General features: G+C 43.5%; 1 protein-coding gene across 2 annotated transcripts in view; it reads left to right on the forward strand.

Moving 5' to 3' along the window:
- The first annotated feature begins 437 nt into the window (after nt 1–437).
- BRWD1 (bromodomain and WD repeat domain containing 1) overlaps nt 438–18,024 on the forward strand; it is a 122,247-nt gene continuing 104,660 nt past the window's right edge. For both annotated transcript variants that reach the window (XM_027095113.1, XM_027095183.1), the window contains exons 1-4: nt 438–593; nt 687–745; nt 883–912; nt 1,069–1,128. In XM_027095113.1, coding sequence (XP_026950914.1) covers nt 545–593; nt 687–745; nt 883–912; nt 1,069–1,128 — 198 coding nt within the window. In that variant the 5' untranslated portion in view covers nt 438–544. The remainder of the gene's footprint in view (nt 594–686; nt 746–882; nt 913–1,068; nt 1,129–18,024) is intronic.

Genomic DNA, 18,024 nt, shown 5'->3' on the forward strand with positions numbered 1-18,024 from the left:
GCGCGCCCTGGGACCCCCGCTTCCGCGTCGAGGGGGGTCCGCTCCGGCCTTTGAAGCGGAGACCTGTCCCTCTCCCGCCCCCGCCCCAGCACGACCCCCACCCGACCTCCGCCCCCGCCGCCCGCCCCTCAGCGCAGTCAGGCCGCCGCCTCACAATGGCCGGGCGCCTTCTCACCGCGCGCAGGGATCCCGGCCACGCGCGCTCCCCTCCCCCACGCGCCGCCTCCTCCGGGGCTCGGCCCCTGGCGCACATAGTCTCCGCCCTGCGCCCCCTGAAGCGGAGGAGAGGGAGGCGAGGCGCGCTCTTCCAGCCGCGGTCCGACCGCCGTTCGTCCGGTGGCGCCGGCGGCCCCCCACGGAGGAACTACTTTCTCTCCCTCAGGGGCACTACTTCGCGGAGGCGTCGGCGCTGGCGGCGCGCACGGCATGGCGGCGGCAGCGGCGGCGGCGGCGCGCCTGAGGTAGAGAGACGCCGGCCCGGTCAGGCCTCGGCGCGGCCTACACGCTTCGCTCACCCGCTCCCGCCCCGGCTCCGCGCCCGGCCATGGCGGAGTCCTCGCCCGCCCGACGCCCGGTGCCCCTCATCGAGTCGGGTAAGACGCGCCGGCCGCGGCGCCCCCGCCCCGGCCGCGGCCCCCTCCCCGCCGCCGCGCCTGCTCCTGACCCGACTCCCCGTCTCCCCGCAGAGCTGTACTTCCTTATCGCTCGGTACCTATCGGCCGGCCCGTGTCGGAGAGCCGCCCAGGTGAGTGCGGGCCCGCGGGCGGCGGCCGCGCTCCGGGGGTCGCGGCCCCGCCGCCGCCTGGGGTCGCGGGAGGAGGTCGCCTGGCGGACCCGGGGTGCGGCCCCCGCCCCCCTAACTGCGCGTATCTTCGGCTGCAGGTGCTGGTGCAGGAGCTGGAGCAGTACCAGGTTTGTGCTGCGCGGCGGCGCCCGGCCCGCCGCGTCCCCTGCGTCCCCTGCCGGCCCTGCCCGGGGGCCGCTCGCCCGGCTCCCCCGTCCCCCGCCCCCCCGCCCCCCGCCCGGCCCCGCGCGTTGGTCACTCGTGTGCGTCTCGGGTCTTTGCAGTTGCTGCCGAAGAGGTTGGATTGGGAGGGCAACGAGCACAACAGGAGCTACGAGGAATTGGTGAGAGTTTTGACATTTCCATCCCGGTGTTTCCGAGCGCCCGCCCCCCGCCCCCTTTTCTGGTCTCCTGCTGGAGGGGCGAAGTGACCGAGCGGCGCTCGGAGGGGGCGGGAGGGCGGCCCGGGCGTCACCGGGACGACGGGACTCCCCCCTGTAGGTAGTATTTTGCTTTGGGGTGGCCGGGTTTGTTTGGGTAGGAAACGGCTGCGGGGGGCGAGGTGGCGGGGTGGGTCCCCAGGTGCGGTGCTTCTGGTGAGAGCCGGGGGCGCGCCAGCCATTCAGCGAGCTGCTCTCATCCGTGTTTCTCCTGAACCCGACTTGTAACTCGACCTGTGATTGGTCTTCCTCCTTTTGCCCCGCCCATCTTCTCCAACCACTTGTTCCTAGGAATAGAAGCTTCGGTGTCTGAAAGGTGGAGAAATGTTCCTCTTTTTTCCCTCAGCAGAGTAATAAAAAATCTTGGCTGCTGTGAGACTGTGCCGCTCCTCCAATACTTGTGCCGCTGTAAACTGTGCTACACTTGTTGAATGCCTTAGGAAAGTTAATGTGATGAATTTTTACGTTGCTGTTTAGTGTATGTTACTTAATATAGGCTCTAAATACGCAGTTTCTTTCTGGAGCACCATTTAACATAGATTACAGTTCTCTTTCCATTGTATTTTGTCGTCTTTTTTAGTTGCTCTCACAGTATATATGATTTGGTTTGATTCATTCGTTTTGTCCTTAGTGAAATAAAACATTTTTCAGGAAAATATTTTTCCAATTTGTATATTAGGACAAAGGATTTCTTTAGTTGCCAGGTCATATTCAGCATCTTGTATGCACAAAACAACTGGGGGGGAAAAAAAAGAGTTCCTGAATGATTTTTTACCACAGTTTTAATACCTGCAAGCAGAAGTTGGTAGAATATGATCACCATTGTTGAATTATACAAAAGAACAGAAATAGGGGGATTTGTTATCTGTATGTGAACAGTTAAGTATTTTTTTAAAAACTTAATTGTAGTTGATTTACAATGTTGAGGTAATTTGTGCTATACAGCAAAGTGATTCAGTTATATATACATTCTTTTTCACGTTTCTTTCCATTATGGTTTGTCACAGGATATTGAATCTAGTTCCCTGTGCTCTACAGTAGTACTTTGTTGTGTATCCATCCTCTATATAATAGTTGGCATCTGCTGACCCCAAGCTCCCAGTCCTTCCCTCCACCACTCCCCCTCCCCCGTGGCAACCACAAGTCTGTTCTCTGTCTGTGAGTCTGTTTCTGTTTTCATAGATACTGAACACTTCAGTGTTAACAGTTAAAGTTGGTTGAATGTAACGAAAGATTCTATTTCAATTGTCAGTTTTAATATTTGCCTTCCTAGAGTTTTTTGAAGCAAACACTTAAAAGTGAATATTTTCAAGCAAGTGAGCTCTAAAGGTTCTGTATCATGGCAGTTTTTATGTTTTCTTGAGTTTGACATTTTGAGACTTAAGGAAATGTTTAAAGGAGTGCTCCGTTTTATTGTTTTACTCCTGTTGGTAGGTGAAAACAGTGTTGTCAGTGAAGCAGAAAAGCATTAATATTTTTTAAATTTATTTTTTATTGAAGTATAGTTGAATTACAATGTGTTAATTATTGCTGTACAGCAAAGTGACTCAGTTATACACATATATACATCCTTTTTCATATTTTGCATCATGGTTTATCATAGGATATTGACTGTAGTTCCTGTGCTGTACAGTAGGACCTTGTTGTTTATTCATTCTATATATACCAGTTTGCACTGCTAATTCCAAACTCCCAATCCAACCCTCTCCCACCTCCCTCCCCAGAAAAGCATCATTGACATGACAGTGCAGTCATGCTGCTGAAGAGAAAATTGCTTACATTTTGAAATAAGCATAATGCTGTAACTACTGGAAAAGTTTCTTTAAAAATAGATTTGTATATTTTTTGGCTTTTGCTGGTAGAATTGTTTAAAACTTAAAATTCTGCTTTAAATTATTCAGAATCTCTCTTTATGATATATCCCTATGATGTGGCTGCGACATATGTCTTCTCATTGTCTGGATGATTTGTCTGATGGGTATCCTCTTCCTCCTTTACCTTCCTGCCTCCTCCTCTCCCAGCACTAAATGGTAGAGGATGAGTTTCCTGTATAGAGAATTATTCTTTTGTCAAAGGTATGAGTAGCTTCTAGTTCTCCAACAAAGTCTCCTTTTTTAAAAAAAAAAAATTTTAAGAAGTGTTTAAATATACACAAATGAGAATAATGTAATGAATCTGCATATATCATAAACAAATTCATTAGCAATTTTTTTTTTTTTGTCTTTTGGCCTCACCCTGTGGCATGTGGAACTTCCCTGACCAGGAATTGAACCTGCGCCCCCTGCAGTGGAAGCACGGAGGCATCACCATTTGGACCCCTGGGGAAGTCCCCCAATTTGCTATACTTATTTATTTTTTTATATTTGGCTTGAATTGGGCTTCAGACAAGTTCCATGCATTGGGCCGAAATTAAATCTCTTTTTATCTTGCATAGTATTTTTTTCCCCGTGCTGTTGATTTACTGAAGAGACTGAGTTATTCTGTAGAGTGTTTCACATATTGGTTTTGTCTGATTGTTTCTTATAATGTTGTTTGTTTCTTTACTTTGTTTAATTTATTCCTTTTTCTCAGTAGTTCGCATTCTTGGATCAGAACCACCTGGGAGCTTTATAAAATCTGGATGCCCAGGCTATGCCCCAGACCAGTTAAATAAGAATCTTTGTGGTGGGGCTGGACATTACTATTTTTTTTTTTTTTTTTTTTTTTTTTTTGCGGTACGCGGGCCTCTCACTGTTGTGGCCTCTCCCGCCGCGGAGCACAGGCTCCGGCCGCGCAGGCTCAGCGGCCATGGCTCACGGGCCCAGCCGCTCCGCGGCATGTGGGATCTTCCCAAACTGGGGCACGAACCCGCATCCCCTGCATTGGCAGGCGGACTCTCAACCACTGCGCCACCAGGGAAGCCCCAACATTACTATTTTTTAAAGCCTTTCAGGTGATTCCCATATCACTGTTTATAAAGCTACAGTTTATCTTAGACTTGTGACCATGCTGTTATTCCAGCATGTACTTTGGAAGTAAGAATGTTTTTGATACTTCTCAGGAGAATTGAGACTGACTAATTCTCTCTCAATACCTAACCCTGCATTAGCAGTTGGGCCTGTGAATTTAATTGGAATTTTTATGATTTATAGGTGGTGAAGAAAGGGGAAGAGTGAAATAGAAGTATAGAACTGGGCATGGGAATTGGGAAGGACTAGGTTTGTAAAAGGAGGGGTGTATTTAAAAAGGGGAAAGTGATTTGATATACTTTGTGATTGAGTAACATGATAGATCAATTTTTGTAGGCAATCTCTTAACCAGAAAAAAAAAAAATCAGAAGATTCGTATAGTGTAGCCTATCATTAGGGGATTTATCGTCATTAAGTTGTCATTTATTTATTTTTGGCTGCGTCCAGTCTTCGTCGCTGTGCGTGGGCTTTCTCTGGTTGTGGCGAGCGTTGCAGTGACTTCTCTTGGTGCACAGCACGGGCTCCAGGCGCATGGGCTTCAGTAGTTGCAACACGCAGGCTCAGTAGTTGTGACTTACGGGCTCTAGAGCGCAGACTCAGTAGTGGTGGCGCACAGGCTTAGTTGCTCCACGGCATGTGGGATCTTCCCGGACCAGGGCTCGTGTCCCTTGCATTGGCAGGCAGATTTTTAACCACTGTGCCACCAGGGAAGTCCCTTGATATATATATTTTTTAAAATAATGTTTGAGTAGGCCTTTTGTGTGAGGGAAAGTCTTCAGAGTTATTTGTATTGAAATCAGTATCTGGTTTATTAGAATTGTAAGTGGTCATAGTTTTTAAACTTTTACGTTCATTTACAAATTTTAGAAGTCTAGTAACATATAGAAACAAGGATATTTGTTTTTACATTTTGATTAGTGTTTAATTTGTCACAAGAATTAAATCTTAAAATATTTAACACCAACTTAATATTGTTAATTAAATTTCCTTGGGGGTTTCCACACTATATATGCAAATAGATGATGATTTTAATCTATAGATGTCTCAAGATGGCAAACATAAGATCTAAGCATAATGTTTCTAAGAATTTAACTGTTGTAAGTATATTTTATTTATTTATTTATTTATATTTTTGCCCACTCCATGCAACACGCGGGATCTTAGTTCCCCAACCAGGGATCGCACCTGTGACCCCTGCAATGGAAGTGCAGAGTCCTAACTACTGGACCACCAGGGAATTCCCAGTATATTTTTATTTTATTTTATTTTATTTATTATAAATTCATTTTAATTTATTTATTTTTGGTTGCCTTGGGTCTTTGTTGCTGCGTGCGGGCTTTCTCTAGTTATGGCGAGCGGGGGCTACTATTCTTTGTGGTATGAGTGCTTCTCGTTGTGGTGGCTTCCCTTGTTGCGGAGCACGGACTCTAGGCATGTGGGCTTCAGTAGTTGTGGCATCTGGGCTCACTAGTTGTGAGCTTAGTTGCTCCGCGGCATGTGGGATATTCCCGGACCAGGGTTCGAACCCGTGTCCCCTGCATTGGCAGGTGGATTCTTAACCATTGTGCCGCCCGGGAAGTCCTATTTTATTTATTTTTATTTTTAAAAAAATTTATTTATTTGGCAGCATCGGGTCTTAGTTGCAGCATACGGGATCTCTCATTGTGGCGCGCGGGCTCCAGATCTTGCGGGCCCAGTAGTTGTGGTGCGTGGGCTTAGTTGGCCAGTCAGTGATCGAACCCGTGTCCCCTGCATTGGAAGGTGGATTCTTAAACACTGGACCACCAGGGAGTCCCGTAAATGTATTTTAAATTTATTGTAGCAAATTATTCTTTTTTACTCTTACAAACATTAAAAATAGTTCAGTTATTACAAAACTTATTACTATATCAGAATAACTATAACTTGCACAAGTGTATTCATACTTCTTTTCTTCATCTCTACTTGTCAACCTTCCTCGGTTTATGAATTCACTGTCCAAACCAAGGGGAGAGTGGTATTACCATCTTGAGCTCCCTACTGGATTAAGGACTCAGGTTATGATTGAAGATTATGACTCAGGTCTTGAAATTTGGGTGCACTGCCACATAGACTCTACTGTAGTCTCAAATTGAGCCTTTTTTTAAAAAATAGCAAGGCTACTTATTTACCCATTTCAAACAAAACAACTCCTGGGACTTCCCTGGTGGTCCAGTGGTTAAGAATTCCCTCTTCCACTGCAGGGGGCATGGGGTTGATCCCTGGTTGGGGAACTAAAATCCCATATGCTGTACTGCACGGCCAAAAATAAATAAATAAAACTCTGTTTTCCCTACCTGTATTGCAATTAGTCACATTACCATTTTATTTTCATTGTGGGATTCTAAAGACCCTTCATCCTGAGTGCAGCTTATTTCTTTCCTCTCTGCATTTTCTTTGTACTTGACTATAGAGATCTATCATTCTACAGGCATTTCATTGACAACACTTGGGAACACTTAATGATCATGGTAGTGTGATGATAAGTTACAGTCTAGCAATAGAGCAGTATTAAATCAGAAATTTGGGTTTTGGTGCCAGGTGGCTAGGCTGTAATCTTGACTTTTTAGCATTACTTACTAGATGTTCTAAGGCAGATTATTTAATCTCTACCTCAGTTCCTCGATCTGCAAGACAAGGGTAATGATAATTATATCAAAGTGTTGTGAACCTTATATGGAAATAAATGATTTTGCAGTGTTTATTAGTAACAATGTTGATAGGACAGTAAGTCATAATATTGTTAGACTTCCCCTTCACCTAATTTATATTTGTAGGGTCTTATGAAATAACAAAATACAGTCTTTATGAGCTCTAACACTTGTATGAATGATACCTGGTATTCACCCTTATGATGACCACAGAGTAGGAAGGGGAACGGCAGTCTCTATACCTTAGTGCTGAATAACGGTAGTGGTGTCACTATCTAAGTCACTTAGCCTTGACTCTGCTACTTTATTATTTATTTATTTATTTACTTAATTTTTTGGCTGTGTCAGGTCTTAGTTGTGGCGCACAAACTCTCTCTAGTTGTGGCGCACAGGCTCAGCAGTTCTCACGGCCTTAGTTGCCCCGTGGCTTGTGGGATCTTTGTTCCCCAACCAAGGATGGAACCCGCATCCCCTGCATTGGAAGGTGGATTCTTAACCACTGGACCACCAGGGAAGTCCCTTGACTATGCTACTTTAAAAGAGAATAGTTATTAGTTACTTTGTTTTCATAGGCTCATCTAATCATAACAGTTACTTTCCTCTAAAGCAGGGGTCTCTAACCCCTGTGCTGCAGACTGGTACCTGTCTGAGGCCGGTTAGGAACTGGGCCGCACAGCAGGAGGTGAGTGGCAGGCAAGCGAGAGAAGCTTCATCTGCTGCTCCCCATTGCTCCCCCCCATCACTTACATTATGCTTGAACCATCCCCCCCCCCCCCCCCCCCCCCCCCCCATGGTCTGTGGAAAAATTGTCTTCCACGAAACTGGTCCCTGGTGCAACAAAGGTTGGGGACCGCTGCTTTAAAGGACAAAGGTCATGTGACGTTTTTCCTTTCAAATTGTCTAAATCCTTACAGATTTTAAAAAATCTTCCTATGTGGAGTTATCTGTCTCTCTTTTTTTTTCCTTAGTTCTTTACTTTGAAGCTATGTTATCAGGTGCATACAAATTCCAAACTTATCTTCCTGTTTAGTTGATCCCCCTCCTTCTTTCAAATGGACTTAATTTTTTAGAGCAGTTTTGGGTTCATAGCAGAATTGAGTGGAAGATACAGATTTCCCATATACTCCTGCTCCCATAGTCTCCCTCATTATCAACATCTCCCACCAGAGTGGTACATTTATTGCAGTTGATGACTATTTTGACATACCATGCTCATCCAAAGTCTATAGTTTATGTTAGTGTTCTCTTACATTTACATTCAGTGCTCTTGGTATTGTACAGTCTGGGTTTGGACAAATGTACAGTGACATGTATCCACCAATAGAGTATCATAGAGTAATTTTACAGCCCTAAAAATCCTTTGTGCTCTGCCTAAATATCCCTCCCTTCCTCCCTTCTACTAATGTTTTTGCTGTGTCCATAGTTTCACCTTTTCCAGAATTTGACCCTTATTTTATTTTTATTATTTTAAAATTTATTTATTTTAAAATTTATTTATATTATTTTTATTTATTTTTGGATGCATTGGGTCTTTGTTGCTGCACACGGGTGTTCTCTAGTTGTGGTGAGTGGGGGCTACTCTTCGTTGCGGTGTGTGGGCTTCTCATTGCGGTGGCTTCTCTTGTGGAGCACAGGCTCTAGGCATGCGGGCTTCAGTAGTTATGGCTTGCGGGCTCTAGAGCGCAGGCTCAGTAGTTGTGATGCATGGGCTTAGTTGCTCCGCGGCATGTGGGATCTTCCTGGACCAGGGCTCGAATCCATGTCCCCTTCACTGGTAGGCGGATTCTTAACTGCTGCGCCACCAGGGAAGCCCTGACCCTTTTTTTAAAAATTAGGAAATACTCTCTCTTCATACTTCTTGCCTTAAAGTCTAACATTGCCTCGTGTTATTGTAGCCAGCCCAGCTTTCTTTTGGTTAGTGATGGCATGGTATATATATATTTTTTATCCTTTTACTTTTGGTATTCCTGGGGTCTCATTTTTAAAGTGTGTCTCCTGAAACAGCATGTAGTTTTATTCAGTCTTTTAGTTGGAGTGTTTAAACCATTTGTATTTAATATAATTACTTAAACATGATTGTGTTAGACCTACCAAGTATCTGTTTTATATATGTCCCATTTATTTTTCCTCTCTTACTTCCTTTTGGATTAAGCAGCTGTTATTCTATTTATTTTTTTTATTGCTTTTCCATAATATATCTTTTTATTGTTTTAGTGGTTACCCTAGAGATTATAATATGCATTACCATTTACTTTAGGTACTTTAACCACTTGTCATATAAATGGAGTTAAAACTATTAGTTGTCACCCTCTTGTCCTTTGGGCTATTAGCATATTTTACTTTTACATATGTTATAAATTTTTCCAGATGTTATTGTAGTTGTTTTATTTTATTTTATTTTTTTTGGCCACACTGCACAGCATGCAGGATCTTAATTCCCCAACCAGGGATCATACCCGCATACCCTGCATTGGGAGTGCGGAGTCTTAACCACTGGACCACCAGGGAAGTCCCTGTAGTTGTTTTAAAGTCAATTTTCATTTGCTTATCCACTTGTATATCTTTCCTGGTATTTTTAATTCCTTCCTGTCTTTCCATGCCTCTTATATGTGATTATTTTTTCTTCAGTCTCCACAACTTATTTTGATATTTCTTTTAATGAAAGTTTGTTGGCAGTGACTTCAGTTTTCCTTTTTCTTTTTTTCTTTTTTTTTTGGTTTGAAAACTTCTTTGTTTTGACTTTATTTTTAAAAAAATATTTATGTTTTTGATTTATTTATTTTCTTAATTTTTGGCCGTGTCTGGTCCTAGTTGGCGGCACGTGAGATCTTTCATTGTGACGTGCGGTCTCTTTGTTGCGGTGCTCAGGCTTCTTTGTAGTTGTGGCGTGCGGGTTTTCTCTCTCTAGTTGTGGCTCATGGGCTCCAGGGCACGTGGGCTCTATAGTTTGCGGCATTTGGCCTCTCTCATTGAGGTGCGTGAGCTCAATAGTTGCGGCGCGTGGGCTTAGTTGCCTTGCAGCGTGTGGGATCTTAGTTCCCTGACCAGGGATTGAACCCGCCTCCCCTGCATTGGAAGGCAGGTTCTTTACCACTGGACCATCAGGGAAGTCCCTTGACTTTATTTTTAAGGTATTTTTTTTAATTTTTAAATAATTTTTATTCATTATTATTAAAAAAATATTTTTAAAAAATTCTTTTCATTTATTTTTGGCTGTGTTGGGTCTTTGTTGCTGCGCGCTGGCTTTCTCTAGTTGTGGCGAGTGGGGGCCACTCTCGGTTGTGGTGTGCAGGCTTCTCATTGTGGTGGCTTCTCATTGCAGAGCATGGGCTCTAGGTGCACGGGCTTCAGTAGTTGTGCGCAGGCTCAGTAGTTGTGGTGCACGGGCTTAGTTGCTCTGCGGCATGTGGGATCCTCCTGGACCAGGGCTCGAACCTGTGTCCCCTGCATTGGCAGGCAGATTCTTAACCACTGCGCCACCATAGAAGCCCAGATTTTTTTTTTTAATTAATTAATTTGTTTGCTTTTTTTGGCTGTGTTGGTTCTTCGTTGTTGCGCGCGGGCTTTCTCTAGTTGCGGTGAGCAGGGGCTACTCTTCCTTGCAGTGTGTGGACTTCTCATTGTGGTGGCTTCTCTTGTTGCGGAGCACGGGCTCTAGGCACGCAGGCTTCAGTAGTCGTGGCATGTGGGCTCAGTCGTTGTGGTTCGTGGGCTCTAGAGCGCAGGCTCAGTAGTTGTGGTGCATGGGCTTAGTTGCTCCATGGCATGTGGGATCCTCCCGGGCCAAGGCTCGAACCGGTGTCTCCTGCATTGGCAGGCGGATTCTTAACCACTGTGCCACCAGGGAAGCCCCCCAGATTTTTTTTGTTTTTAAGCTGTGAAATTCTGGTTGGTTGGTTGGTTCTGGTGTTTTTTTTCTTTCAGCACATTAATAGTGTAAAGCCAGCAGTCTTACTATTCCTTCTTTCAAGATAATGTTTTTTCCTCTGGCTGCTTTTTAAGATTTTCATTTTGTCTTTAATTTTCAGAAGTTTTACTATGATATACTGTAGTCGTTATCGATTACTACATAAAAAATTATCCTAAACTTAGTGACTTAAGACAACACAGATTAATTAAGTAATTATTTTTACTTGGTTGCGCCACACAGCATGTGAGATCTTAGTTCCCCAACCAGGGATCGAACCCTTGCCCCCTGCACTGTAAGAGCAGAGTCTTAACCACTGGACTGCCAGGGAAGTCTCACAGGTTTATTATTGTCTCTGTTTAAGTCAGGAGTCCAGGCACAGCTGAGCTGAATCCTCTGTCTCAGTCTCTCTCAAGGCTGCAATCAAAGTGTTGGCCAGAGCTGGGGTTTCAACTGAAAGCTTGACTGTGGAAGGATCTGCTTCCAAGTTCACATCGTTTTTGGCTGGCTTCAGTTCCTGGAATGGATTGTTAGACTGAGAGCCTCAGTTCCTAGTTGGCTCTTGGCTGCACTCAGCTCCTTGCCACATTGATCTCTCCAACATAACAGCATGCCTCATGGAAAGATGAAGGCAGAGAGGGCAGTAGTCTGCAGGCAAGACAGAAGTCACAGTCTTCTGTAACCTAATAATGGATGTGTTACTCAATGTTAGTGTGTTCTGTTGGTTAGAAGTAACTTACTCAAGGGGAGGGGATTTCACAGGTCTGAGTACCAGAAGGTGGGAATGTTGGGGTCCATGTCAGAAGCTGCCTACCACATGTGCCTAGGTAGATTTCTTGGCACTTACTTTGCTTGGGGTTCTCTGAGCTTCTTGAATCTGTAGAATATCAAGTAGTTCACTGTATAATTAAAGTCTCATATGGAAAGCATAGAAGAATAGGGCAGAATAAGTATTTTGAAGAGATAATGGCTGAGCATTTTCCAGCATCTGGGCCATCTCTGGGTCTGCTGCTTTTCGCCACTCCCTCTCTTGACCCTGGGTCTCATATTTTGCTTTGTTGTATGTCTCATCATCTTTTTTTTTTTTTTTTTTTTTTGCGGTACGCGGGCCTCTCACTGTTGTGGCCTCTTCCGTTGCGGAGCACAGGCTCCGGATGCGCAGGCTCAGCGGCCATGGCTCATGGGCCCAGCTGCTCCGCAGCATGTGGGATCTTCCCGGACCGGGGCACGAACCCATGTCCCCTGCATCAGCAGGCGGACTGTCAACCACCGCGCCACCAGGGAAGCCCTGTCTCATCATCTTTTGAAGTATACTGGGCCTTTTTGCGTTAAAAGAGTAGTGTAGTTAGTCTCAGTAAAGGATGTGCTTTTTTTCCTCTCTCATAGCTGTTAGTTTGTGGGGTTGGGTCAATCTGATTTGTAGCTGATCATCTCTGGCCTTTGGTGCAGCTTTAGTTGCATTCACTTCATAGCTGGCTTCACGTGTTTTGAGGGTGGGATTGAGACTCTTGCAGCAGAGTTTGGAATTTGGGCACCAGTGAGATTCTTTTTTTTAAAATTAATTAATTATATTTACTTTGGCTGCGTTGGATCTTAGTTGATGGCATGCGGGATATTCGTTGAGGCATGTGGGATCTTTCTTTGCGGTGCACGGGCTTCTCTAGCTGTGGCATGTGGGTTTTCTCTTCTCTAGTTGTGGCACGTGGGCTCTGTAGTTGTGGTGTGCGTGCTCTCTAGTTGAGGCGCGTGAGTTCAGTAGTTGTGGTGTGTGGACTTAATTGCCCTGCGGCATGTGGGATCTTAGTTCCCTAACCAGGGATCGAACCTGTGTCCCCTGCATTGTAAGGTGGATTCTTTACCACTGGACCACCAGGGAGGTCCCACCAGTGAGATTCTTGAGAGGTCTATACTTTATAGCTGAGTTGCCTGCTTTCCAAATTTGTAAGATCTTGCGCTATTTTATAGTCCAGTTGCCTACATTTTGGTTCACGAAGTGTTCTCTTTGCTCTCCAGTTCTACCTTGTTGTCCTATCCCTAGCCAGCTGCTCTGCATCCAGTTTTTGGCCCTGTGCAGTTGGTGAAGGCCTGTGGAAGGGAATTGGCATGGGTGCAACTCACTCTGAGGAGGGTCCTTAGTGTTCTAATCAGTCGTCAGCCCACAGGTGGCTGTTTAAAAATTTGACAGATTTTTCCTTTTTCCTTATGTCTGCGTCAGTTCTTCCTGCCTGTCTGCTATGGATGAAAACAGCTGTGAGTGTTTTTTCTGTTCACAGAAGGGCTCATCAGTTCCTGGGGTACAGTTAATTTAGATTTGTTTCCTTAGCCCTGTGAAGGGGGTAGATAATCTAGCTTGTTCTCATTTTTAAGGTGAGAGCAATGGTTTTTCTTGCATTATTTCCTTTGAAATAGTTGGAATAGGTAAATGATTACTTTTGACTTTTAAAAATTATGTGGCACAGGAATTCCCTGGTGGCGCAGTGGTTAAGAATCCACCTGCCAATGCAGGGGACACAGGTTTGAGCCCTCGTCCGGGAAGATCCCACATGTTGTGGAGCAACTAAGCCCATGCACCGCAACTACTGAGCCCGCGAGCCACAACTGCTGAGCCCCCCATGCCTAGAGCCCATGCTCCGCAACAAGAGAAGCCACTGCAATGAGAAGCCCACACACCGCAACATAGAGTAGCCCCCGCTCGCCCCAATTAGAGAAAGCCCGCACGCAACGAAGACCCAACGCAGCCAAACATAATTTTTTTTTTTTAAATTTATGTGGGACATACAACCACCTGTAGTTATTTGTAGGTACAGCTAATTATATTTCTTGGCACATAGTAGGCGCTCAGTATTTATCGAAATAATTAATGTTTAATGCTTAGTATATTTTTTTACTGAGAACCAGTCATTAACAGTTTGGTTATTAAATAGTGTTTTGTCTGATCTTTGAGTTCTTAAAATTTCTCTAAGAAGTGTACTTCATTTGTAGGGCAGGTAGGGCAGTGTTTAGCACCGAATGGTCACGAGATACATGGAAGTTATACATCCCTTTTTTTTTTAAAGCTCCTTAATCCATTTCATTAGGAACCTACAAAACAGAATTTTTCAATGATTGTTTATTATCTTTCCTTTTTTATATGGAAATGGGGAAATGGCATTTTTTAAAAATTATGTATATTCAAATGATGGTGTTTTAAATCACACGGAACAACAACAACAAAATCTTGATAAAACAAGAAATGGGAGAAATAAAAACTGATTTCTGAACCAAATGTGTCCTTACACAATAGTGAATCACTGGGAAATGTAGTCATGGACTAGGTAAGCTCCATGTGAAGAAAACATATAGGAATTCAAAAGCGTTATAGCACATAACTCTTTGTTTTTTAAATAGATAGGCCTCAAAGTTTTTTTTTTATAGCACATCACATCTTTTTAAAATAAATTCTCACTTTTCTTTTTTGGCTACATTGGGTCTTTGTTGCTGCGCGCGGGCTTTCTCTCGTTGTGGCGAGTGGGGGCTACTCTTGGTTGTGGTGTGCAGGCTTCTCATTGCAGTGGTTCTCTTGTCACGGAGCATGGGCTCTAACCTTGTGGGCTTCAGTAGTTGTGGCACGTGGGCTCTAGAGTGTGTGGGCTTCAGTAGTTGTGGCTCGTGGGCTCAATAGTTGTGGTGCATGGGCTTAGCTGCTGTGGGATCTTCCCAGACTAGAGATCAAACCCATGCCCCCTGCATTGGCAGGTGGACTTAACCACTGCGTCACCAGGGAAGCACCAGGACTATTTTTTTAAGGAAGTACGTTTATTGGCGGTTAATAATTCATCTTTTCTGAACTGCCTTTTTATATCTTTTACCTGCTTTTCTCCTGCTGTCTTATTGTTTTGCAAGAATTCTCTGTATGTTAGGTTATTCTTTAGTCTGTCACATATTCTAAATTCCTTTTTCCAGTTTGCAAGTTGCTTTTTAGTTTTCTTTGGAGGTTTTGTTTTTAGAGGTTTAAGATTTTTAACTTTTTACATGTCTTAATCTTTATTTTGCTTTTATGGTTGTTCTTAAACCATACTTTCTGTACTAGAAAATTATAAAGGCAATATTATGTATTTACTCATTTATATTTTTCCTAGGTCATTTATAATTTCTTTTAAAAAATTTTTATCATTTTATTTTTTTAAAATAAATTTATTTTATTTATCTTTGGCTATGTTGGGTCTTTGTCGCTGCACGCGGGCTTTCTCTAGTTGTGGCGAGCGGGGGCTACTGTTCGTTGCAGTGCACGGGCTTCTCATTGTGGTGGCTTCTCTTGTTGCGGAGCATGGGCTCTAGGCTCATAGGCTTCAGTAGTTGTAGCTCACAGGCTCAGTACTAGTGGCTTGCAGGCTCAGTAGTTGTGGCTCGTGGGCTCTAGAGCACAGGCTCAGTAGTTGTGGTGCACGTGCTTAGTTGCTCCACGGCATGTGGGATCTTTCCGGACCAGGGCTTGAACCTGTGTCCCCTGCATTGGCAGGCGTATTCTTAACTGCTGCACTACCAGGGAAGCCCATAATTTCTTTTTAAATGTTTTTATGTAGAGTTTATTTTAGCATTTGGTTGGTATGATATATGGATCTAGCCTTTTCCAGATTGTCAGTCAGTTTGCAGGTAACATCTGAGTCATCTTCTTTCTCTGCAGAGAATGCAGTCATTATCATTTTCTAAGTTCTTTCTGACTTTCCTCTATGGACTTTTTCTGTTCTTGTGACATTCTGTACTATTTTTATGATTGAACTTTTTTTTTTTTTGACGTCATTATTGGAGTGTAATTGCTTTACAGTGATGTGTTAGTTTCTGCTTTATAACAAAGTGAATCAGCTATACATATATATATATCCCCATATCCCCTCCCTCTTGCGTGTCCCTCCTACCCTCCCTATTCCACCCCTCTAGGTGGTCACAGAGCACCGAGCTGATCTCCCTGTGCTGTGTGGCTGTTTCCCACTAGCTATCTATTTTACATTTGGTAGTGTATATATGTCCATGCCACTCTCTCACTTCGTCCCAGCTTACCCTTCCCCTTCCCTGTGTCCTCAAGTCCATTCTCTGTGTCTGCGTCTTTGTTCCTGTCCTGCCCCCACGTTCTTCAGACCAATTTTTTTTTTTTTAGATTCCATATATATGTGTTAGCATACGGTATTTGTTTTTCTCTTTCTGACTTCACTCTGTATGACAGACTCTAGGTCCATCCACCTCACTACAAATAACTCAATTTCATTTCTTTTTATGGCTGAGTAATATTCCATTGTATATATGTGCCACATCTTCTTTAAACATTCATCTGTTGATGGACACTTAGGTTGCTTCCATGTCCTGGCTATTGTAAATAGAGGTGCAAGGAACATTGTGCTACATGACTGTTTTTGAATTATGGTTTTCTTAGGGTATATGCCCAGTAGTGGGATTGCTGGGTCATATGGTGGTTCTATTTTTAGTGTTTTTTTTTTTTTTTTTTTTTTGCGGTACGCGGGCCTCTCACTGTTGTGGCCTCTCCCGTTGAGGAGCAACAGGCTCTGGCTGTGCAGGCGCAGCGGCCATGGCTCACGGGCGCAGCTGCTCCACGACATGTGGGATCTTCCCGGACCGGGGCATGAACCCGTGTCCCCTGCGTCGGCAGGCGGACTCTCAACCACTGCGCCACCAGGGAAGGCCTATTTTTAGTTTTTTAAGGAAACTCCATACTGTTCTCCATAGTGGCTGTATCAATTTATATTCCCACCAACAGTGCAAGAGGGTTCCCTTTTCTCCACACTCTCTCCAGCATTTACTGTTTGTAGATTTCGTGATGATGGCCATTCTGACTGGTGTGAGATGTTAACCTCATTGTAGTTTTGATTTGCATTTCTCTAATGATTAATGATGTTGAGCATCCTTTCATGTGTTTGTTGGTAATCTGTATATCTTCTTTGGAGAAATGTCTATTTAGGTCTTCTGTCCATTTTTGAATTGGATTGTTTGTTTTCTTGATATTGAACTGCATGAGCTGCTTGTAAATTTTGGAGATTAATCCTTTGTCAGTTGCTTCATTTGCAAATATTTTCTCCCATTCTGAGGGTTGTCTTTTTGTCTTGTTTATGTTTTTCTTTGCTGTGCAAAAGCTTTTAAGTTTCATTAGATCCCATTTGTTTATTTTTGTTTTTATTTCCATTTCTCTAGGAGGTGGGTCAAAAAGGATCTTGCCGTGATTTATGTCATAGAGTGTTCTGCCTATGTTTTCCTCTAAGAGTTTTATAGTGTCTGGTTTTACATTTAGGTCTTTAATCCATTTTGAGTTTATTTTTGTGTATGGTGTTAGGGAGTGTTCTAATTTCATTCTTTTACATGTAGCTGTCCAGTTTTCCCAGCACTACTTGTTGAAGAGGCTGTCTTTTCTCCATTGTATATTCTTGCCTCCTTTATCAAAAATAAGGTGACCATATGTGCGTGGGTTTATCTCTGGGCTTTCTATCCTGTTCCATTGACCTATATTTCTGTTTTTGTGCCAGTACCATACTGTCTTGATTACTGTAGCTTTGTAGTATGGTCTGAAGTCAGGGAGCCTGATTCCTCCAGCTCCATTTTTCTTTCTCAAGATTGCTTTGGCTGTTCGGGGTCTTTTGTGTTTCCATACAAATTGTGAAATTTTTTGTTCTAGTTCTGTGAAAAATGCCAGTGGTAGTTTGATAGGGATTGCATTGAATCTGTAGATTGCTTTGGGTAGTAGAGTCATTTTCACAGTGTTGATTCTTAAATCCAAGAACATGGTGTATCTCTCCATCTGTTTGTATCATCTTTAATTTCTTTCATCAGTTTCTTATAGTTTTCAGCATACAGGTTTTTTTGTCTCCTTAGGTAGGTTTATTCCTAGGTATTTTATTCTTTTTGTTGCAGTGGTAAATGGGAGTGTTTCCTTAATTTCTCTTTCAGATTTTTCGTCATTAGTGTATTAGGATGCAAGAGATTTCTGTGCATTAATTTTGTATCCTTCTACTTTACCAAATTCGTTGTTTAGCTCTTAGTTTTCTGGTAACATCTTTAGGATTCTCTATGTATAGTATCATGTTATCTGCAAACAGTGACAGCTTTACTTCTTCTTTCCGATTTGGATTCCTTTAATTTCTATTTCTTCTCTGATTGCTGTGGCTAAAACTTCCAAAACTATGTTGAATAATAGTGGTGAGAGTGGGCAACCTTGTCTTGTTCCTGATCTTAGAGGAAATGGTTTCAGTTTTTCACCATTGAGAACCATGTTGGCTGTGGGTTTGTCATATAT

The sequence above is a fragment of the Aethalodelphis obliquidens genome, unplaced genomic scaffold (assembly GCF_003676395.1).
Source record: "Aethalodelphis obliquidens isolate GAN/ISIS:26980383/991018 unplaced genomic scaffold, ASM367639v1 scaffold1, whole genome shotgun sequence".
In the NCBI taxonomy this organism is placed as follows: domain Eukaryota; kingdom Metazoa; phylum Chordata; class Mammalia; order Artiodactyla; family Delphinidae; genus Aethalodelphis; species Aethalodelphis obliquidens.